The 24,192-nt window shown below is 40.3% G+C and overlaps 1 protein-coding gene across 2 annotated transcripts in view; it reads right to left on the bottom strand.

The window, feature by feature from the left end:
- Window positions 1-24,192, bottom strand: part of C5H1orf21 (chromosome 5 C1orf21 homolog) — a 233,235-nt gene that overhangs the window by 97,957 nt on the left and 111,086 nt on the right. For both annotated transcript variants that reach the window (XM_065936192.1, XM_065936193.1), the window contains one exon: window positions 11,559-11,653. In XM_065936192.1, coding sequence (XP_065792264.1) covers window positions 11,559-11,653 — 95 coding nt within the window. The remainder of the gene's footprint in view (window positions 1-11,558; window positions 11,654-24,192) is intronic.

Below are 24,192 nucleotides of genomic sequence, written 5' to 3'. Positions count from 1 at the left end.
TCTCTCTAAGAGAGAACAAAGTCTGCTATGATGATACAGGGCTTCCCCGGTGGCTCAGACGGTAAAAAATCCGCCTGCAATGCAGGAGACCCGGCTTCAGTCCCTGGGTAGGGAAGATCCCCTGAAGAAGGGAATGGCTACCACCCCAGTATTCTTGCCTGGAGAACTCCTTGGACAGAGGAGCCTAGCAGGCTACAGTCCATGGGGTCACAAGCAGTCAGACACTACTGAGCAACTAACACACACACACACACACACACTGGATAATATGTCTTTCTTCAAGGGGAATAGGTATTAACTCTTACTTGGACCCAGAAGAATGCTGTTTGTTAACCTTGTTTCCACCTGAAGTAGAACTAATCTCAGACACAAACCCAGGTGTCCTTTTAAGTAGGGACAACAATAATCACTATAATTGGTGCTGGACTTTATGTTTACAAAGCACTTTGTGGGCCTTCCTTTGTTCTCATAATATTCTGTTCCTGAATCAGGAACTTTGCTTCTGTTCAACACTTAAATCTTAGAAGGCCAATTCAACAAAGCCCTCATCCTTTCTACTCCCTTCTACTCTAAAGTAAATTAACCACAGTGCCAGGAGAATCTTTAAGACCCTGTATGTGCCTGGCTCAAGTAACACAAAAATACTAGTTGGACGAAGGATGATTTCCAAGATCAGTGAAGAGACAGCATTCTTCCTTCCTGTTCCCTCTGTGTCACAACACATGTAAGAGGATGGAATCCCCAAAACTAAAGCTCACGTGGACGTTATTCCCTTCAGATACTAAAAGGCTCTGGTTAAGGTAGATCCCGTCTGAGGTCCCGATGCTGTCTCTTGTTATCTGGAGGAACATGAGGCTGGTGTCAATGTCATAGGCATGAGAGAACAGGAAGGGAGAATGAGACCACTCACTGAGCTAGAAGCTGGGAATCTCCGGGGATGAGTCTTGTACTAAAGCGACACTTATGAAGCTGCTCGAGAGTGAGGTCTCTCTTGTCTAAATCAGATGCTCTTAGGACCACCCCCTATCTTCACTCTGGTTTGGGAACCAGGACTCCTTCAAGTTCAATGCCCCACCTTCACTATTCATTCCAGCCCCAGCCTGAGCTCAAATCCAATCGGCACCCTGAAGGAAGGAGGGGGGAGGGGAGGGAGGGTAGGGGAAGACAGGTGCTTTGTCAAGCTTGACTCTATGTAATACTAGCTTGACTCTTGTCAGTTTATTTTGCCTTATTCTCAAGAGTGCTAGGAATGTTTAAAGGACTTGGGAGATTGGTTCAATTCAAAGTCATGGTCTTTTGCATTATTTGGTTCCAAAAATAATTACTTGACCTTCCATTTGAGACAGCACTCAAAAGATAAACAGTTATTCCTACAATCACCAAGAAAAACCTTTAAACAGAAAAGTCAGTTTGCTATTATATTAGCTGCTCTACAGAGTCATGGGATAAGTAAACAAGGTCGTATTTGTTTAAAAAGATGACTTTAAATCAACTCTTTGAGGGTTCCTAATTATGAGAGTGTCTAGATGAGAGTTATATATTTTATTTGGCTTCTCAGGTGGCTCAGTGGTAAAGAATTTGCCTGCCAATGCAGGAGATGCAAGACACGTGGGTTCGATCCCCTGGTTGGGAAGATCCCCTGGAGTAGGAAATGGCAACACATTCCAGCATTCTTGCCTGGAAAATGCCATGGGCAGAGGAGCATGGCGGGCTACCAACCATGGGGTCACAAAATGAGCATAGCACAGCACATATATCTTATTAGAATAAACATTATTGAGTCAAAGTTTACAATGTTCATTCACATGCCTTTTGTTCCTCATAGGCTTATGGTAATGGTGGTCTTGAGCACTTAAGTTTTCCTGTTGACCTACAGGTACTGAAGAAACTGCAGGCTGCCCTGGTTTGTTTCAGCACTGTCAATCAATCCAACGCTTTGGAGAACACCAGTCCTCCAGGGGACTGCTTCAACCATGGCATATTCTGTGGGTCAGGGCCACTTCCCAATGCTCACCAGCTGAATGCCACTGCTCCAAAGAAAGCTCTGATAGGTTTCTGGAACATACCCTCTTATCAAAGATGTCTCCTAACCTCTAGGTTTTTATTCCTGCCATCGGATGTCCTGACGTTTACTGGAAATGTAATGCACTGGAGACAGGTACGGAAGCTCTAACAAACTCAACAGGCAGGAAGAGGGCACGCCTAAAACTTGATTCCATTCTCCTTTTCCACTAAAGTCTATTGGAATGCTCTATTTCTTATCTTGTCACTTGACTGCACTCAGGAATTGGTGACTTAGAAAAGCATGTTTCAACTCAGTCTTTAATTCTATAGATAAGACTGAAATCAAAAGTTTACCCACCAATGATATGTGTCACTTGATAGAAAAGTCTTCCTATTTATACAAAGATATCTGGAAATAGTGATTCCAAAACTATTATACATATAAATCTAGGAAATACATACTAAGACTCCAAACCCAACCTCCGCCCCCACCCCTCCCCAGAAAAAACCCCCAAAACCAACATCAAATGATTGAATGCAGAGTTCAAAAGAATAGCAAGGAGAGACAAGAAAGCCTTCCTCAATGATCAATGCAAAGAAATAGAGGAAAACAATACAATGGGAAAGACTAGAGATCTCTTCAAGAAAATTAGAGATACCAATGGAACATTTCATGCAAAGATGGGCACGATAAAGGACTGAAATGGTATGGACCGAACAGAAGCAGAAGATACTAAGAAGAGGTGGTAAGAATACACAGAAGAACTGTACAAAAAAGATCTTCATGACCCAGATAACCACGATGGTGTGATCATTCACCTAGAGCCAGACACTCTAGAGTGCAAAGTCAAGTGGGCCTTAGGAAGCATCACTATGAACAAAGCTAGTGAAAGTGATGGAATTCCAGTTGAGCTATTGCAAATCCTAAAAGATGATGCTGTGAAAGTGCTGCATGCAATATGCCAGCACATTTGGGAAACTCAGCAGTGGCCACAGGACTGGAAAAGGTCAGTTTTCATTCCAATCCCAAAGAAATGCTATGACAAAGAATGTTCAAACTACTGCACAACTGCACTCATTTCACATGCTAGCAAAGCAATGCTCAAAATTCTCCAAGCCAGGTTTCAATAGTATGTGAACTGTGAACTTCCAGATATTCAAGCTGGTTTTAGAAAAGGCAGAAGAACCAGAGATCAAATTGCCAATATCCGTTGGATCACTGAAAAAGCAAAAGAGTTCCAGAAAAACATCTATTTCTGCTTTATTGACTATGCCAAAGCCTTTGACTGTGTGAATCACAACAAACTGTGGAAAATTCTGAAAGAGATGGGAATACAAGACCACCTGACCTGCATTCTGAGAAATCTGTATGCAGGTCAGGAAGCAACAGTTAAAACTGGACATGGAACAATGGACTGGTTCCAAATCAGGAAAGGAATACGTCAAGGCTGTATATTATCATCCTGCTTAGTTAACTTATATGTGAAATGCCAGGCTAGATGAAGCACAAGCTGGAATCAAGATTGCCAGAAGAAACATCAATAACCTCAGATACGCAGATGACACCACCCATATGCCAGAAAGTGAAGAGGAAGTAAAGAGCCTCTTGATGAAAGTGAAAGAGGAGAGTGAAAAAGTTGGCTTGAAACTCAACATTCAGAAAACTAAGATCATGGTATCTGGTCCCATCACTTTAGGGCAAATAAATGGGTAAACAATGGAAACAGTGACAGACTTCATTTTGGGGGCTCCAAAATCACTGCAGATGGTTACTGCAGCTATGAAATTAAAAGATACTTGCTCCTTGGAAGAAAAGTTATGACCAACCTAGGCAGCATATTAAAAAGCAAAGACATTATTTTGCCAACAAAGGTCAGTCTAGTCAAAGCTATGGTTTTTCCAGTAGTCATGTATGGATGTGAGAGTTATACTATAAAGAAAGCTGAGCACCAAAGAACTGATGCTTTCAAACTATGGTGCTGGAGAAGACTCTTGAGAGTCCCTTGGACTGCAAGGAGATCCAACCAGTCCATCCTAAAGGAAATCAGTCCTGAATATTCACTGGAAAGACTGATGCTGAAGTTGAAACTCCAATACTTTGGTCACCTGATGCAAAGAACTGACCCATTTAAAAAGACCCTGATGCTGGGAAAGATTGAAGGCTGGAGGAGAAAGGGACGACAGAGGATGAGATGGCTGGATGGCATCACCGACTCAATGGACATGAGTTTGAGTAAGCTCTGGGAGTTGGTGATGGACCGGGAAGCCTGGCATGCTGCAGTTCACGGGGTCAGAAAGAGTCGGACACGACTGAGCAACTGAATTGAACTGAAGGGAGAACAGCTCAAGAATGACAAATGTTAATCAAGGAAAATATGTGCATGTTTTAGTATTCAGTGAGAGAGAAATCCTCAAAACTAAAACTAGAATGTCTTTTGTCTTTAGAGATGCAAGGGGACTGAATACTGTCAAGACTGGCATAATTTACTCTTAAATTATTTATATGCAAAACTATTAACCTACATAAAAGGAAACTGGATAGTCCTTGAGTTTCCTTGAGCTCTTTGAGCTTATCTGCTATTAATCAGATATGGTAAAAAATTGAGGATATTTAAGATAGTGAGAAAATGACATAATCCTACTTACATTACAGATTCCTAAGTATCCCAATAATTACTGAAGTTTTGTTATTATTATCCCCTTTAAAATAAATTTCAAATCACACAAATAATATACTCATATTTTCTTTTATGAGCTGAAGTTGAAGCTCCAATACTTTGGATGTGAAAAGCCCACTCATTAGAAAAGACCCTGATGCTGGGAAAGATTGCAGGCAGGAGGAGAAGGGGACAATAGAGGATGAGATGGTTGGATGGCATCACTAACTCAATGGACATGAGTTTGAGCAAACTCCAGGAGATGGTGAAGGACAGGGAAGCTTGGTGTGCTACAGTCCTTGGGGTCACAGAGTCAGACATGTCTGAGTGACTGAACAACAACAACAATCTTCTTTTAAAAATTAAAATATTAAATAGAAAAATTTAAAAAAAACCCTTTCCAACATGCCCAATCCTTTCTCATTCTTCCCACCTAATCCAACTCCACTGTTGATAACAACCAACAATGGTGTTTCCTATGCCAGAAACTGTACTAAGAGATTAGTGGAATATCTTACTTAATTTTCACAACTTCCTGCTCAAGTGGGTTCAGTTATCAATCATCCCCATTTTGCAGAGGAGAAAACTGAGCCTGGCCATACTTATGTCCCCTATTAACTCAGGGGCCCACTAATAGTAAGGGACATATCCATGCAGGTTGTTCTATGAATCCCTATACATTTATGAGCACTTACAGAAAATGTAGAGTGTTGCTATTGTACTTCACTTAAAAAAAAAAAGTGAACGGTACCATATTATACATATCCAATTTACCATTTTTATTTCTCCCTGACAGTTCATAAGTTCTAACTCATTCTTTTAAATTGCTGTCTAATGTACTACAGCTTTGAGCTTCCCAGGTGGCACAGTGGTAAAGAATCTACCTTTTAATACAGGAGATGCAAGAGACGCAGGTTCGATCCCTGGGTTGGGAGGATCCCCTGGAGAAGGAAATGGCAACCCATTCCAGTGTTCTTGCCTGGAAAATCTCATGGACAGAGGTTACAGTCCATGGGGTGGGCTACAGTCCATGGGGTCACAAAGAGTAGGACATGACTAGGCACGCGTGAACATGTACCAAGCCTGTAGTGTTCTTCTAGTGATAGCATGAAAGTTATTTTCAATTTTCCACTAATAACAATGATGCAGTGAAAGTCTTGTGCAAGCTTTCTCATTCACAAGGGCAGCTTGGGTGGATATCAAGATATGGAAGTGCTGGGTGATGCTGAGCGCATGTTTAAGTTTGAACAGGTACTGCTAAATTATCTTCTAAGATGTTTATCACTAGTATGTGAATAAATATTTTCCTACAGCCATGCCAAAATCTGATATTATCAATCTCAAAGTTTTTCCAAGCTAAGGAATCATGTTTTAGTATGCATTCCTCTCATTACAATACAAATTGTATTAGGCAATACCATCTGGACTGATAATTAAATGATAAAGTGAGCTAAAGTAGGGCAATATAAAAAAATGTATATATATATATATATATATATATATATATTAGGCATACTCTTTGTTTTAAAATACACAGTTGTGCATTTCCCCTTCCAACTTCTGATAAAGGAACAAAGCTTCTCAAGTAAGGGATCACTGTCAGGGGCTATACATAAACTTTCTGCATTAGCCACACCCTTAGAATGTACATCAAAAACTCCATGGTTTGGTTTCTTAAGTGAAGTGAGAATGTAAAAGCCTTGTGAAATACTCTGAGTGCAGAATTTTTAATTTAGCCACAAGTTTTTAGTAATGTACCTTCATTAAGATTTTCTAAAGCATTTAGTTTTTACAAAAAGAGCTCTTCTTCCACACTTGTGTTTCATTGGTTTACGTATTACTTAACTGAATAACATAGTTACAATGACTTTCAACCAGTATAAACAGTTTTGGAAAGCATCACATTGGCTCTTGGAAAGCACATATTTAACTCAGAGAACAAAAGCACAGAGGTGTCCTAGAGAGTAGCCAACCACCATCCAGTGAGCCCACTCTGGATTGAAGTCAGCATTTTTCAGAATCTTGGAAGGCAGCAAGTTGGGTAAGGGAGTAAGCAGTCTCTCTACTAGTGATGTGGAACATCTTTTCATATGTTATTATTGCCCAATATCCACTACTGTGAACCAGTTGTTCATTTCATTTACCTATTTTTCTAGTGGATTATCTTTTTCTTAATTATTTACAAGTGTTCTTTACTTAATTTTGATCTAATGAAATAAACTATTTTTCTTTCTTCATAGCTTTTACTTTCTATGTTTTAAGAAAGCCCCCTATTCTAAACATATACTCCTATGTTCTCTTCTAATACTTCAATAATTTCATAACTCCCAGATTCCAGATGAGGAACTTGAAGTTCAGAAGACTCAGATATTTGACCAAAATTCTAAAGCTAGAAATAAGCTAAGATCCATATCGATATATGTTTATACATAATCTCCAAAGCCAATGTTACTACTTTATACCACCTTCCTGAAGAAGGAATTAAAACCTGAGAGAACTAAAGTGAAATACATGGGTGCTCAACAATGGTGAAAATTGCATGAATGCACATCTTTGTACTGATTACATAAATGACTGAGAAATAAATGATTCATCATCAGCTACAGAAAACTTGCATGGTCTCTGCCATCCATAGAAAATGTGGTCAAAGTGCCCAAGTGACCTGGAAATCTAAATACTATTGAGCAACTACTAGGTACAAACTAATAGTTGGACCTAGAGGTCCAATGACTCTTATTCATATATTCCTCCATTCACTGAAGCAAATAAAACATACTGAACATGTCCCTGACGACAAGCTCCACACACTCATGGGTGTGGACTTTGCTAGACTCGCTTGCATGGATATTCCGAAAGTTCCTAAATCTTTGCTAGCTCAAAACCAACCTCTACATTTGCAATGTACCTTGAGTTGTGGTCACTGAGGTCACAGGCCTTCTATCTGCTACCAGAAAGTGAGTTCCTCAGGGTGAGATTCACATCGTGTGCCTCTGCAGCCCCCAAAGCACAGAGCTGCTAAGACCCTGGTAGCAGGTACAGGTGCTCTGTGACTGCACTTATTACAGTGTCCTGTGTGTGGAGGCTTCACTTTCTGCCTTGTGGACCACATCTGATCTTCCAAGGCTGAGCAAGAATGAGTAATGAATAACGAAAGAATGAACACTTGGTATTTTCATCAAACACAGTCTTCCTAGTAATTTTATCATTTCCTGGAAGTCACTATCGTTTCCTTGAGGTGGTTATTCTCACCACCACTGGTCATCTTTCCAGACGTCACAGTTTTGTTATTATCATTATCTCCTGATTCTTCTGCCTTCTTTTAATGCTGGCAATGAGCTGTCAAATCCTGTTGCTTCTATTACAACTTTGTTAAATCTTTTCTGTTCTCCCTGCCACCACCTTGGTTCAGGCACATTATCTCTTGCAAAAACTATTATGAATGATCTCCCACCCAGGCTCCACACACTGATCCATATTATACCTGCTAAAGTCACATAACTTTCCTGAATCATAATCTCACGTGGCCAATCTCTTTCTTCAAATCTCCAAAGGCTCCCGTGAATCCACTGAATTATTCTGGATCTCTTCACTGGACATCAAAGCTTTATGTATGACCACATCTACATTTTGATTCTAATTTACCATTGCTCATCTACTAATGCCTTCTCCTGCCTCTTTCCACTCCACAGTCAAACAGGACGATGTGCTTTGTATTAAATACATCTTGCATTTTCCATCTCTGTTACTTCCACCTGGGGCATTCTTTCTCATTCTATCCTTTGAGGCCCATTTTAAAGGCCAGCTCTTTCATGAAGTAGGTCCTGATACCACACAGACAAGATAGCTGCCTTCTTTGACATCAGCAGGTCTTTGTGTTGCTGTTGGGAGTCGGTCTTGTTTTTATTTATCTAGCCCTGCTTTATTTATACTGATTTGGTACTTACCTTGTTTATTGCAGTACAAGGTCCTTGTGGTAAGTGTCAGTGGTTTCCCTATTTCTATGATTATTTGCAGAATTTGGTACAGAGCATTGTACACAAAGGCACTCAATAAGCTACTGGTCGACCTGAATGTCCCTCTCAACTTTACTGTAATCTCCTTAAGAACAAAAACCTTAAGGACACAGTGTCTCTCAATACATGTAAGGGCCTTATGCATAACAGGTCCTCAAAATTTAATTCATTTAAGTAATTTCATAGTTCCAGAGTAAGAGATTTCAAAACACACATAACACTAGCATTAACCTAAAATATTCACTAAATCACCTCTCACCTGTCCCAGACACTGCACTCAAAGTTTTATAACAATCATCTTGTGTAATCCTGCCAAGAACACCGTGAAGCACTGTCTTTTCCCTCAATGGATGGGCAGAGGTTTACAGAAGTGAAGTGACTGGATTCTGCAACGAGTCAGTGGCAGAGCTGAAATTTCAACCCGAGCAATTTCTGCCTCCTGAGCCCACGGTTGTCACCATCATGCCATATGCCTTGGTTATGTTTGCCAACTCCCCTTAGTTTCAACAGTTTGGGTAAACAAAAACTCTTAAAAAAAAACTTCAAGCTACAACTTAAAATCATTCTTTGAAACATAAGAGCATCTTGACTCTCAGATTATTTTAATGGGTGTAAAAATAAAGAATTGCTAAGTCTTTCTTATTCACTTTCCAATGTAAGCTTCAAATTTAGGAGGCTATTTGTTTTCTCAAATGATACGCATGGTTAGTACTTAATTATGCATCCCCCAACATGGAGGTGATAAGGGTAATATACCTCCAGATAACTGAAAATCATTTAATTTTGTGAAGCAGTCTAGAAATCTCAGAATTAAACCATTTAGTTCCCCATTTCCTTCTAAATCTTTAGATACCTGAAAACTCCTCTTATTGGCCTGGACTCTGATTGAAGGGCAGAGTAAAAAGGTGTGGGGTTGACATAGATAATCCATGAATAAATAAGACCAGAGATTTCTCTTTGTCTGAATCTCCCCATTCAGTCTGCATGAAAAGCACTAGCACCAATTTTGGCCATAGTGCTGAAAAAGAATACTAGCCTCAAGGAGTCTACAGATTATGGAATTGGGAGAAAAAGGAAAAAAGCTGTATTGGCCCTAACAACACTGAGGAAGAACTCACAAGCTGTAAGATAAAAGTCACTGCTTTCTTTAGGATTTCAGAGATACGAACACAGAAAGTAGACAGTTACATCTAAGAAACAGTTACTGGCTAACTGGTCACCAGTGTCTCTTTAGCATTCAATGGAAATATTATTACCCAAGATGAGATTTATAACTTAAGATGAAATTATATCAAGCAAGAACAAACTCTGATTTTCAGTAAAACAGAGTAGAAAAATGACCAGTGATGCTTCAACTACTCAAATATTCTATGTATCTATTCAAAGCACAACAATTTCTATATAAAAAGCCTGATAATATTAATTTTACTGTTCAGTCATAGTTACTTTTTTTCTGGATTTAAGTTCAGTTCAGTTCAGTTTGGCTCAGTCGCTCAGTCACGTCCGACTCTGCGACCCCGTGAACCACAGCACGCCATGACTCCCTGTGCATCACCAACTGCCGGAGTCCACTCAAACCCATGTCCATTGAGCCAGTGATGCCATCCAACCATCTCATCCTCTGTCATCCCTTTCTCCTCCTGCTCTCAATCTTTTCCAGCATCAGGGTCTTTTCAAATGAGTCAGCTCTTTGCATCAGGTGTCCAAAGTACTGGAGTTTCAGCTTCAACATCAGTCCTTCCAATGAACACCCAGGACTGATTTAAGTGTTGATGTTAAAACATAAGGTATGATGAACCTCTGTGACTTAAAGGATACCTTAAAATCCAAATCCCATTTATGAAGTAAAATTTTATTAAAGTATGTTGGCTCCTTTAAAATGATCTAAAATATTCAGTTGTTGATACTTGAGTACTGCAAGTCATAGGTTATATATTCAGAAAAGAAGAGAGGAAAAAGAATGAGCCTGTTACGTTCATTAGTGTATCATGGAAAATGACAGCCTTAAATACTCATGAGCACTGGTTAACATTCTGCCAACTCCCTCTGCTGTGGCTGAAATCATAAAAACAAAAACAAAGCACAGCATGGAAAGGAGTTTAAGTCAAGTGAAAATATTTATGACATTGCAAGCTTCTTAAAAATGTATTCACTGAAACATGAAAAAATAGCAGTAATTAATCCCAAAATAAAAGAGAAGAACAATGTTGCTCCAACACAACTGAATACATGAATATTCTTAACAATCTGTAATCTCTTAAGAAGTCAGCTAATATGATAATTTACTAAATGTTTTTTCAGAGATGAAACATTAAGGTGGAACATGTTGATTGATTTGTTTTAGAGGAAGAGGTTTCTAACTATCTGTTTCAGATCATTAGAATTCTCACATTAACTCAAAACCCGTAATACCTTAACACTGTGAATGTGAAGGACTATTTGATAAAGACCTACCTTCTAAGTACCTTATTTTCCTTTGAAAGGCAACTTTCTTAAAACACTACATATCAAAAATAACTAAACTTAGCTATTCAATCTGATCTGCATTAAGAGATAAAGGATGAAAAGAAAAAAAAAAAAGGTCCTCCCTCCATAAAGCTCAATCCTACTTCATGCTTTTTCCTTTAAATTTAATCATTTTGAAACATTAAAAATTTTGCTGTCTCTCCTGGAGAAATCTCTATCAAGATTAAAGAAGGGTTCATGTGAAAACAAACAGGATTCAGGAGTAAATGGTGCAGCTTCCAGGCAAGCTATAAATAGTAACGGCATTTGCAAGAAAATCTTGCGCTGGTGTGTTAAGTTGCAGTTTAAACATGCAGTGCAGATTTTATTATAAAGTTGTCACCAAAATTCATTGTTATACAAGAAATGCAGTTCTTACCAAGTTTTCTTGGTTCCTGGCTGCTATTTTCTGCTCCTCTTCTGCCCCATTTTTCATGTATTTGACCTCTTCCACCGGTTTGATCCTATACTCATCTGAGTGGCAAAAAAAGAAAAGACATTTTATAACTTTTTTTATAATGGTAGAAAGTGTCAGCGAGAAAAGCCCAACAGCACAATTTGTTAGAGCCTTTTTCCCTGTGGCTTTTATATATGGTTCATTTGAAACAATCTGGAAGACGCTTAACTAGCCTCTTTATGAAGTGCTGTCCTCTGTCCACTGGGAAAAGTTCAGCATCATGAAGGCAGCTAACGAAAGTGCCACTGGCTGGTCCTTTTACAGACAGCAGATGGTGTCAGTGGAAACGGAGGTTGTTCCATCTCCAAAGACTATTTGGAATTTACACGTAATAGGGCACATCACATAATGATCCAAGGAGATTTTCCTCCATGAGAATATTAGTTCACAATACCTGTGACAGCAGTGTTATACAGTACATTCACACCTACATTTTTCTCTTTTGAAAACACAAAGTAAAAGCAATGAGCTTGACTGATCAACAAATAGATGTAAACAATTGGAAGTTGAAATTTTCCTATTGATGATTCACATATTAAATGTGCAACAATTCTCAACAATTTCATATGGTATATACAGACTTTTTCTTAACCTCTCTGTAAAGTCACACACGAGAGGAGCATGGCTCTAACTGGTATGTGTATCACTCGGGGATGGAGAGTAGACCAGGCCATGGACAGGACCTGGAGTTTGCAACAGCCAGAGGAAGACAGTACAACAAATTCCAACATTGAAACACAGCAAAGGTCAAACTTGGGAAAACTTGCAATTAAAGTCCTTCTCCAGCATAGAGGTTTGGTGACGACAATGCTAACACTTTCACCAGATTTCTGTCACCAGGAAATGACTTGGGTACACTAAGGTCAAAAACAGGCGTGACTCTGAGTCATCTTTAGTATGTGGGGAGAAAAATCACAGACATTATGGAACTAGAAAATTTCATCAACCAATGATGACTGCCTAGGAAAGCGCATGGAATAATGTATATAACAGACTACCTAATAGATAGATATCTATCACTAGGAAGTTGCAATATAGTTTCTTATTGTCTGCAGTTAATTTGCTACAATGTCTACATTCTTACATAATTTCTTACCTTACTATTTATAATACCATTTCCAAAATAGTTTCAGGCTTCCTCATACTATCCCTCAATATGCTACACCCCAAAGATGTTTGTTATGGTAATATTTCTTTAGTAATTATGCTGTTCTGATGTTTCTCAAAATTATCCTCCTTATGAAAGTAACGTATTTGCATATTTCTGAATCAAGATTCCCTATTCAGAGGCCAATTGTTTTTTTCTTTCTGACAATTCAAGGTAGTTATTGATCCTCTTTCTTTCTAAAGAAGTTAGAAAGAGTGGTACAAGTTTACACTAATGAGTCCTTTAGGAATATCACATCCTAAATGTATTAACAAGTTAATCAGTGGGTTCTGATCCACAATTACAATGTGTAAGAATTTCACATTTCAATTTGGTATGCAGAAGAGAAAAAATATGAAAGTAAATCAATACAATTGGTGATTTAATTAGGAATTATTTACTCAGAGTTGGAAAAGCACTTGTTAACTGAAAAGACACTGACTAATTATGCCTCCAGTACAATTATATAGAGATAAAAATAAAAGGAAAAAAATAGCTAAAGAGGGATTCCCTAACTTCAGTTTGGAACATTAATATTTATAAATGATAGTTCACTGGGATAATTACTAACACTTAACTAAATTATGATGCTAATGACTTACGGTGAGTCTCTGATTACTTAAATTACACACATACATACCTAGTTTTTTAAAACACAGTTCCAGCAGACTCTATGATTTTGTCTAGAGGACACACAACCTCATGTGATAATATGGGGAAAGCACGTTTTAGGTCCTAAGCAGAACCTTCTGAAAGAGCCTTCCAAAAGATGGCCCTTTGCCTGCAGCACAGCAAAAGGCCTCTCCTAGAGCGAACCCGCCCTGGCCTTGCCAGCTGTCCCTTCCTATACCAAGCAATAGCTCATAGCAGACACTCTCTAAACAGGGGAGTGGTATTCAATCTTCATTCTCTTTTTACCCATCCAGGAAACAAAACTGAATTGAAAGTAGTAGACAAACTATTAATATTTTTCTACTTCTTTTCAATGAAGAAAAGCTGCTGGCTACATGACTTTCAAGGCAGCATTATCCCACATACAGACTTTCTATAACATCACCAGTTTAGAAAGAGGATAGGTTTTAGTGTGTTATTAACAAACACGGCTAGCCAATGCCAATTTCATGGAACACGCTATGATTGGCTAAAAAAGAAAGAAAAAAACAGCCACGTCTGCAAAGCCAGACCTATCATTATTACTTACACAACACACTGTACAAAATCCATCACAGTGTGAAACAAAAAAGGCAGCAAGGCCCTTAGATAAACCACAGTCTGTACAAAGCCAAGACTTAAAAATGGTCTGTCAAATCTCTCAAAGGCTCATGCTGGGAATGAAGATGCCCATCTGGAAATAGACAACTTGTCAACCAACGTGTCACACATTTCCATGGTAATGCCGCCTTCACAATGACACTCTGGGTGGATGAACAGAGAGTTTCAGGCTATGGCCGTGACATGACCACCACAGAAATCCATTTTTCCTTTTATTAGGGCACAGGGGAATCCGTGGGGGATTTTAGGCCCCCTTCATAGCAGACCCCACACTGGAGGGAATTAGCAGAGCCACTGACAACAGCCAGAGAGTCCTGGTGAAAGAACAATGTGCCAACTTGATTAAGAGGAGTGAAAAGCAGACCGTCTTCCTCCATCTCCCTCACACCTGTTCACGATTTTTCTTTTCTTCTTGTTGATCTTGTCAGGTGGCTTATTAAAATGCACGTCAGGAACAGTAGGCTAACACCCCATTTCAAACCCACTCCCCCTTCTGTGTAAATAGTTGTAGGCTGTGCCAGTCAAAATATATCTGGGATAGAAGCACTGCTGTGGTGATAGTATCTTATTCCTCAGATCACACCAGAGAGGGGCAGCTCCATCAAACTAAAGACAACTGTTTCCCACCAAATCTTTGGACCTCACTTTTGACATAACATGCAAGGAGATCAAATCAATTAATCCTCAAGGAAATCAACCCTGAATATTCACTGGAAGGACTAAAGCTGAAGCTGAAGCTCCAGTATTTTGGCCACCTGATGCCAAGAGCTGACTCACTGGAAAAGACCCTAATGCTGGGGAAGATTGAAGGCAGGGGAAGGGGACGACAGAAGATGAGATGGTTGGATGGCATCATCAACTCAATGGACATGAATCTGAACAAACTCTGGGAGACAGTGAAGGATGGGGAAGCCTGGGGCGCTGCAGTCCATGGGGTCACAAAGAGTCAGACACAACCTAGCGACTGAACAACAACAAATATACATATAGAACCAAGTTTTTAGAGCTAGAAGGGAATAAAATGGTTTGACTTGGTTTTTGATGGTACGGAATCATCACCACTTTCTAGGTCCTATCAATTCTTCCATTGTTAACAACTCACCGGCCCCTAACTGGTTCTCTCAAGCTTTGCAGACAAAGATCTGCTACAAATTTACATTTATAATCAAGGGAACTGACTTTAACATGAGGCAATTAGATGGAGGTGAGTGCTGGAGTGAGTTTATAATGCCAAAATCATTAAACAGTTAACATTTCTCATAAAAGTACATATTAGGTAAGAAAGAAGAAAGCCAAGAGTTCTAGAAATTCTGCTCTTTGAGGTAAGAGTGGATCTTACAGCTGTTTCCTAGAATGGTGAAATTTGCATCTACTTTCACACCTTCTTACTCCGTCTTCTCAGCAATGACATATGTACCAAAATACACCACATCTTTTCCAGGACTGTTTCAATTTCAAAAACTCTGTGCTAAAGTCCTCATATCAAAATCTAACATGTGTCTGGGCATCTACTCTGAATGCTCTGGACTGCTTCTTCATTCAGAATTTGCCTGAAGATTCTCTAGTATATTAATTATTATTATATGCTCAGGAAACCATGAGGACTTAGGAAAAGAGGTAAAAGAAATATTTATAAAAATAAACAAACCAATTAAAAGACTAAACTATTCTGCTTTTTAATATAAACTCACTCCCCCTAGGTTTCTCCCACTGAGCATCCTGTCTACCAAACTAACTAAGTTCAAGTCGCCAAATCCTGGCACAACTTCAGATTCTTCCCTAAGATCTTTTTCAAAAAACTTAAAAAAATAGTTCCTTGTTCCAGCTTACACTTCTTGATATCAATAGGCCCCTTCCGGTGTAGTCGAAAAACTGGTCAACCACTTGTAAAAGAATGAAACTAGAACACTTTCTAACACCATACACAAAAATAAACTCAAAATGGATTAAAGATCTAAATGTAAGACCAGAAACTATAAAACTCCTAGAGGAAAACATAGGCAAAACACTCTTCGACGTAAGTCACAGCAAGATCCTCTATGACCCACCTCCCAGAATAGTGGAAATAAAAGCAAAAATAAACAAATGGGACCTAATGAAACTTAAAAGCTTTTGCACAACAAAGGAAACTATAAGCAAGGTGAAAAGACAGCCTTCAGAATGGGAGAAAATAATAGCAAATGAAGAAAAAGACAAAGGATTAATCTCAAAAATATACAAGCAACTTCTGCAGCTCAATTCCAGAAAAAAAAAATCATCCAATCAAAAAATGGGCCAAAGATCTAAACAGACATTTCTCCAAAGAAGACATACAGATGGCTAACAAACACATGAAAAGATGCTCAACATCACTCATTATCAGAGAAATGCAAATCAAAACCTCAATGAGGTACCATTACACGCCAGTCAGGACATGGAAGTAAACTAGATGCCCATCAGCAGACAAACGGATAAGAAAGCTGTGGTACATATACACCATGGAATATTACTCAGCCATTAAAAGAATACATTTGAATCAGTTCTGATGAGATGGGTAAAACTGGAGTCCATTATACAGAGTGAAGTAAGCCAGAAAGATAAACACCAATTCAGTATACTAACACATATATATGGAATTTAGAAAGATGGTAACAATGGCCCTATATGCAAGACAGAAAAAGAGACACAGATGTATAGAACAGATTTTGGACTCTATGGGAGAAGGCGAGGGTGGGATGATCTGAGAGAACAGCATCAAAACATGTATATTATCTATAGTGAAACAGATCACCAGCCCAGGTTGGATGCATGAGACAAGTGCTCGGGCCTGGTGCACTGGGAAGACCCAGAGGGATGGGGTGGGGAGGGAGGTGGGAGGGGGGATCGGGATGGGGAACACATGTAAATCCATGGCTGATTCATGTCAATGTATGGCAAAAACCACTACAACACTGTAAAGTAATTAGCTTCCAACTAATAAAAATAAATGGAAAAAAAAAAAACTTTAAAAAATTTTATTGGAGTATAATTGCTTTGCAATGTTGTGTTAATTTCTGCTCTACAATGAAGTGAATCGGCTGTATTTATACATATATCACCTCCCTCTTGAGACTCCTTCCCACTCCCGCCCCATCCCCCTCATTCTACCCATCTGGGTCATCATAGAGCATCATTTCAGAGGCCAGAATGACTGACCATATCATCTTGGGCAACTTCCTCATGCTTTCTGTGCTTTGGTTTTCTCATCGGTTTTTTCACTTTTGAAATGGGAATATTTACAGTATGTAATCTCACACATGGAGTCATGTGAATTAACACATGAATACACTTAAAACAGTGCCTAGCCCATAACAAGTGCTCAAAAAATATTGGCTGCTGCTTTAGAAAAACTCAGCTGGTTCTGCAGGGAATACTATTTCTAATGCACAAAATCCATCAGAAATGGCAACCCACTCCAGTATCCTTGCCTGGAGAATCCCATGGACAAAGGAGTCTGGTGTGTTACAGTCCATAGCATCACAAAGAGTCAGACACAACCAAAGCAACTTAGCACACAGCACATAAAAACAAAAAGCATCATGTAAACATTAATAATTTATTTAATAAAAATGGTGACTTAACTATGTTGACAAATAAGAGAGGAAGTGATAAGGGGGTATAATTGTCCATGATAAGCCTTCAGTATTTTCTTTAACTATGTACATATGGTGCTTTAATTAAAATACAACATGATTTTCAAAGAACAATAACTTTCATGATAGGAAAAAGAAGAGTGATCATTATTTGAGTGAAATCCAGGTTACAATAAAATAATGCTCCTCTATCTTTCTGTATATCCTAACTCAATTATTGCCATTGGCACAGCTCCTCGTCTCAGCCTTCCCAAAGGGCACAAGAGTGAACGGGTGAGGTTACAATTCAGAACAGGCAGGATGATTGTTTTAAAGAAAGAAGGACAGAGGTTGCTTTAAAAAAAAAAAAGCTACTTTGGAAGGAAAAGCCTTTTCTGGAAGGACAAGAAGGCAGAACTCTATGGCACTAAAGCATAGAAAGATGGAAGGTGAGCTGGGTCAATTACACCAGGAAATGTCGCCTCCTACTTTGGAGGACTCCACCCATCAGCTGTTCATGCCTGCATTTGCATATTCATTCCACACTCACCTAACGTCTGCTGTGTCTAAGCCGTGGTCTTTCTCAGGGGCTCACTGGATGCTGTCTGGGTGGACGAGGTATCTGTTTTTTTCACTCAAAGTGTCTGGCACACTGGTGTTTAATAAAACCTTTTTTTTTTTTTTTTAAAGAGATAAAACCTAGAGACTTGAGTTCAGTTCACAGATGAATAAAATTTCCCCCAATCCGTGCTTCAGTTTTGTTTGTTTCCCCTTGCTGGATTCTCCAATGAAGAAAAAAGACATCTAATGAAAAAAAGAAAAACAAAAAACCCAATGCCATTCTTTACATTTTTGCAAACAAGTGCAATGGGTGTGAAACTGCTATTTCACCTTGACCTTTTTGCTGTGATGTCCTCAGTGTGGAAGTCTTGGCTGACTTATATGTAGGCTTTTGAGCTAAAACTTGTATTATTCCCCTATCTAGAATTTCTTTCCTAGTCTCTCAGTTGATTCAAAGACCATTTGAGTTCAAGTTTCATTATCTTTATGAAATCTTCAATCTCTTTGGACTACAACTATCTCTTTTGACTTCAAATTTCTAAGTTCTTACTTTTCACTTTTAAAACTTGCCCCAAATACCCTTAGTGTAATTTCCTTCACATGTGAAGCGATTTCAAGTAATTGTAAACTTCTCCAAGTGAAGAGATGATTTCATTTCCAGGCTACTCCATGGAGAACCCAGTTAATTTCATGTAGCTGAACCATTCAATATAGGCACCAGCAACCTCAGTAGTAAGGTCTTGGAAGAAGGTGGTCATGTGGTCCAAGGAGGTGAAGAAGGAGAAAGGAAACACTTTCTTCTCTTTTCTTTGATGTAAAGCTGGACTTGAACCAAAGCTTTAAATGGGCAGTTTGTCTTTGATGTCAAAGAACCTCCTCTTCTGAACTCAACTTGCATCTCCATGTAAACCTCTCCCCAAGCCTCCCCATTCTGCAGTTTTCTCAGCCCTACTGCCTGTCCCCACTTCTCCTCTAGTATTCCACTAAGTCATGTATTAAAGCCTATTTTTCAAACTTACACCTTAGCCTTTTTTTTGGTGCCCCAGTAAAGATGATATGTGTTAAATCAGGAATCACTAATTGGTGTACTTCTAAGACATTCAACATAAAGGAAAAAATTCGAGGCTTGACACGTGTTCTGGCTGGGAGTTGGGTGAGGGGCCATAGTTTCATAATAGGGTAGGAAAGTCACTGCTGGCAATTCAGTCTCATCCATCCTTTATCTTTTTTGGAGCTGCTGAGCTTTTGAATCTGTGGGTTGCTGCTGTTGATCATATTTGGGAATTTTTCAGCTAATATTCTCCATGCCTCCCTTCCTGCCTTTACACAGCTTGTAAATGGGGAGCTGCCTGACTTCGGAACCCACTCTTCACTATGATATCATTGGGATACGCTTTGGAACTTATCTCACCTCTCCCACCATCCTAATCTCCAAGATATAGCTTTGCGGTTCTTAGTTTTGCGACAACAGGTCAGTGGCTGATAGCTGTTGGATCGAAGAGAATTTTATCTCAGAAGCATTAAAGGCTTTGATGCCCACAGCGTATCTAACCCTGATTCACTTCTAAACCCTCCTCACCTGGAAAGCTCTTATTCAGGACAGTCTGAAAACTTACTCTGGGCTGGCTCGGAGCTGAGCAATGGCAGGCGGTGTTGAAGGGAGGGAACGGAAGAGGCTAGGAAACAGTGTCCGAGAGAAACCACTGTCCTGGGAGAAGGCTTGTGCTCTGGGAAACTTTCTACTACCTAGAGCATATTCCTCAGGTTAGACTGACCCTAGACTGACCGCATAACTAGGCTGACCATATTCCACTTGGCTACAGTCCGCCAGGATGGACTAAATCTGGAAAACCTTATACACAAAGCAGAGACTCAACGGAAGGACCTCACAGACCACTAGCAATTCTGAGTCAGGCAGTCCCTTCACGATCATTACTATACCCTCACTTGCAGAAAACGATTTTGCCTTTTCTAATGTAATAGTTATCATTAAGCAATTTCTAGGATAATTATGAAGTACCCACTCTAAACATTTTGAACATTTCTTAAATAAGGTTTTGGTGCATTTAATACTAAATGCTCTTGGTTCTTTTCAAAGTGTGTCTCAAATCAACCTAATAAAGGAAAATTATCTTCAAAATAAGATTGTTTGATACATTAAGTGCTCATGGTCTAAGAATATAAGCTGCTAAAAAATTACAAACAGGGAAATTATGTTTTCAGACTTCATTTTTATAGAAGATTAAACCCTGGCCATTGGGTTTCCACTAGGGGAATTAGGCAGATTGTATATATTTGTACCCCATGGACCGTAGCCTTCCAGGCTCCTCTGTCCATGGGATTTCCAAGCAAGAATACTGGAGTGGATTGCCATTTCCTTATCCAGGGTATCTTCCCGATCCAGGATTGAACCTGGGTCTCCTGAATTGCAGGCAGATTTCTTTATCAATTCAGCTACAAGGGAAGCCCATATATTTGTACACATTCCCCTTTATGATATCTCATAATTGAAAACTGTTAATGTCACTCAGAGAGCAAGTCTTACATGCCTACTGTATTCTTACTCACTAGTGAAACCTAACACTGGGACATGTTTGAAAACCAGAGATAGATAAAAGATATAGTCTTGGTTCAGTCTTATAAAACTCATTTCAGCACACCCTCACTAATAAAGGATGCTATCCTTTTTTAAAAATATGCAATCAATTCGGTGAAAACAGTATCTAGTTTTCAATTTAGTTTGACGTTTCAAAATTTACAAGTGATACTAAATACTTTTTCCCTGTTTAGATCATTCAGTTCATGCGTACGCCCTTCTTTCTGATATCCTTTTCCCTTTTTCTCTAGTTGGAGTTGTACATTTTTCTTATTGACTGCTATGAGTTCTCTGAACACTATAACAATTATGGATATACTTTTGGCCCCAAAAGTTCTGTGCAAAGGCACCTTTTGAGTTTCATTCAGACATGAGGAGGCAGAAGGAACTAACCGCTTTCTGTTCTTCAGTCAAATGCTGGGTATCACCTACGCCATCTTTCTTTACTTCAGCGACATTCACTGAACACCTACTACATGCTAGAGAACGGAGTACTCAGTCCTGGGGGTAGACGCTGTTCTCAAGGAGCTCACAGCCAGTGAGGGAAGATTTAAGAAAATGAGCAAATGAGAGTGCAGACCATGTGCAGCCATAAAGCATAAGTGTGCGGCTTCCCCAGTGGCTCAGCGGTCAAGAATCTGCCTGCAATGCAGGAGTGACAGGAGACATAGGTTCGATCCCTGGGTCAGGAAAATCCCCCGGAGAAGGGCATAGCAACACACTCCAGTATTCTTGCCTGGAGAATCCCATGGACAGAGGAGCTTGGCGGGCTATCGTCCACCAGGTCGCAAAGAGTTGGAGACAAATGAAGACACTTGGTATGAAGACAGAGTGGCTGTAATAGGAACGGAAAGGAGGGACCCCTTGAGAAAGTTTGAGGAGAGTCTTGGGGGAGGTGACATAACTCAGAGGAGTACAAGGAACACCAAGGTGTGTGGGAAGGACAGGTCTAGGGAAGGGGGCAGTGAGTTCAACAGCCAGAGAGAACATGGCCAACAGGGACAACAGCAAGAGCTCTAGTACAGCCAACAAGCAGAATTCAGGGAGAGGGCAGGAGGGGGTTGCTGCCTAGAGAGATGTACAGAAAAGAGGCTGTAGGGCAAATGCAGGAAGAATTGGGCTGCAAATCCCACCAGAGTCAGGCTCCATGCCAAGGGTGTATTGATTCCCCCACCAGGTACCAGACTGAAGCTGCCATTACAGCCTAAGCTTCTGTCCTCAGCCATCTCCTCTCGAGAGACCCCAACCATTGTAATCCAAGGCTTTCTGCCTCTCTGAAAGAAGACTCAGTGAAGGTGGAACACACTCGGACCAGTGGAGGTGGACCAGTCAGTTGAGGAATGTGAGGAAGAACAACACCTGGAGGAGAAGACTGGCCAAAAGCCAGAGAGCGTGGCCACGAGGAGTCTCAGGAGGGTGGAGTCTTTACCTGGAGTCAGCTGGTCGGGCTGGAGCTTAAGTACAACATCTGCCAGAACCTGTCTCCTGCTTCCTGGAGAGTTATGCCTTCACCTGGGGATGGGGAGGGATCGAAGCTTGCAGAACAGGGAGTGCTTGGGATGGGTTGTGATCTATCCTGGGGCAAAGGAGCTGCCAGTGGACCTGGCCCCGGCTGCTTTCCCTTTGGCAGGACAGCAGTGAATCAGAAGGGACAGAGCACCGGCTCAAAGGGCCCTTCTCTTCTGGACCTGGTGTGGTGACTTCCCAGCTGTGTGCTGTGGAGGCAGGGGACAGAGTGAGCTGAGTGTGTTGAGATGTGTGTGCACGGGTGCTATGGCCTCTCAGCATTCTTAGGGTCTTGTTCACATCTTTGAAGGTGCCCACAGCTGCAAGGATGCGAGAGTAGTAAAGCTTCTCCTACTATAAAGCCTTTAATAATTAAGACTGGTCCTGCAGGTCCCATTCCTGAATCATTTCATCATTTCAGAGGCCAGACAGCACATCTCCTCAATTCATTTGGGGCTTGTTATTCAGTGATGGAGCTTCCCAGGCAGCGCTAGTGGTAAAATATCTGCCTGCCAATTCAGGAGATGCAAGAGACTGGGATTCGATCCCTGCATTGGGAAGATCCCCTGGGGAAGGGAATGTCAATCTACTCCAGTATTCTTGCCTGTAAAATCCTATGGACAGAGGAGCCTGGCCGGCTACTGTCCATGGGGTCACAAAGAGTCAGACACGACTGAGCAACTGAGCACACATTCAATGACCAGGGAATTATTAACCAGTCATTAAAGGTTCCAGAACATTCATCTTTTGACATACTCTGACTAAAGACATACAACAGGTCCAAATCCAGCCTGGGTTCCTTTAGGAAAGCATAAGCAAACCAAGGCTTTCCAATGGAGAGGGGGTTTAATTTAATAATATATGATAATAATTCCCAACCAAGAAAGAGTGGTGAGTCCCTTGCAGAGAGGGAAGGCAGGCATGGGGGTTCTGAGAGCCATTCACTCAGCTTCTCAAGAGTCCTGCTCTGTCTCTTCAGGAGTGCTGGTTCTGCACCGATCACGGAAAAGCTGGAGACCAGCTAAGTCCTCTCTGCTCTTCTTGGCAGGGTTCCTGTTATCCTTGATAACCATTCAAGAGAACGCCTGTCCAGCCATCTCTCCTCTTTCCTAATCCTCATGCCAGTCTGATGAGGCTGGTTACTACAAGCCCATTTCCACAGTTGCAGAGATAAGTCCTTGATTGGCTGGTCAAGTCACAATGCTGGTTCTAACCCAGGTTGGTTGGAATATATATATGGGCCAGACTCCTAACCACTAAGCCAGTTCTTTTTTTAAAACCACAAAGCACAGCAAACAATCACTTTGGGAAATGATACAGGCATAAAGTATGAATGGACTCAGAAAGGATCTGAGCACATCTGTAAATCACAGTGATATAAACAAAAGCTATACAGATATCTAACTAAAAGTTCATGGGTAACATCAGGGAAACTAGCAGAGTCTCCCTCATCAGGTGTCGGGAGTCTTTGTCGGTGGAAGATATTATCCCTATGTTCCTTAAGTTAAGAACCAACATGCCATCCAAAGTAAGGGTTGCGAGACCTTTCATTACAATGGCGATTTGACCACCACTGCATCCAATGGATGAAAACTGAAGCTCTTCTCCAATACACAGTAAATACTGCAGTGTTTTTGCAAAATACATTGTATTTTGAAAGATAACTTCATTTTAAGGCTTCTGTTATACACTATGACTATGATATATGATATTAGCAATAAGATCAAGCAAGGATCTCTTCCTTCATTGGAGTGAGGAGGAGAAGAAGGGACTGAAGACAGAAGAGGTGGAGAGGAAGAGGAGTGAGAGAAGGAATATGAGAGCTATCGTTTACCGAGTTCCAGATGCAGTTTGGAAAATCTGTTCTATCACAACACATTTAAT

The sequence above is a fragment of the Muntiacus reevesi genome, chromosome 5, assembly GCF_963930625.1.
Source record: "Muntiacus reevesi chromosome 5, mMunRee1.1, whole genome shotgun sequence".
NCBI classification, from domain to species: Eukaryota; Metazoa; Chordata; class Mammalia; order Artiodactyla; family Cervidae; genus Muntiacus; species Muntiacus reevesi.
This window is presented reverse-complemented; position numbering and strand designations above follow the sequence as displayed.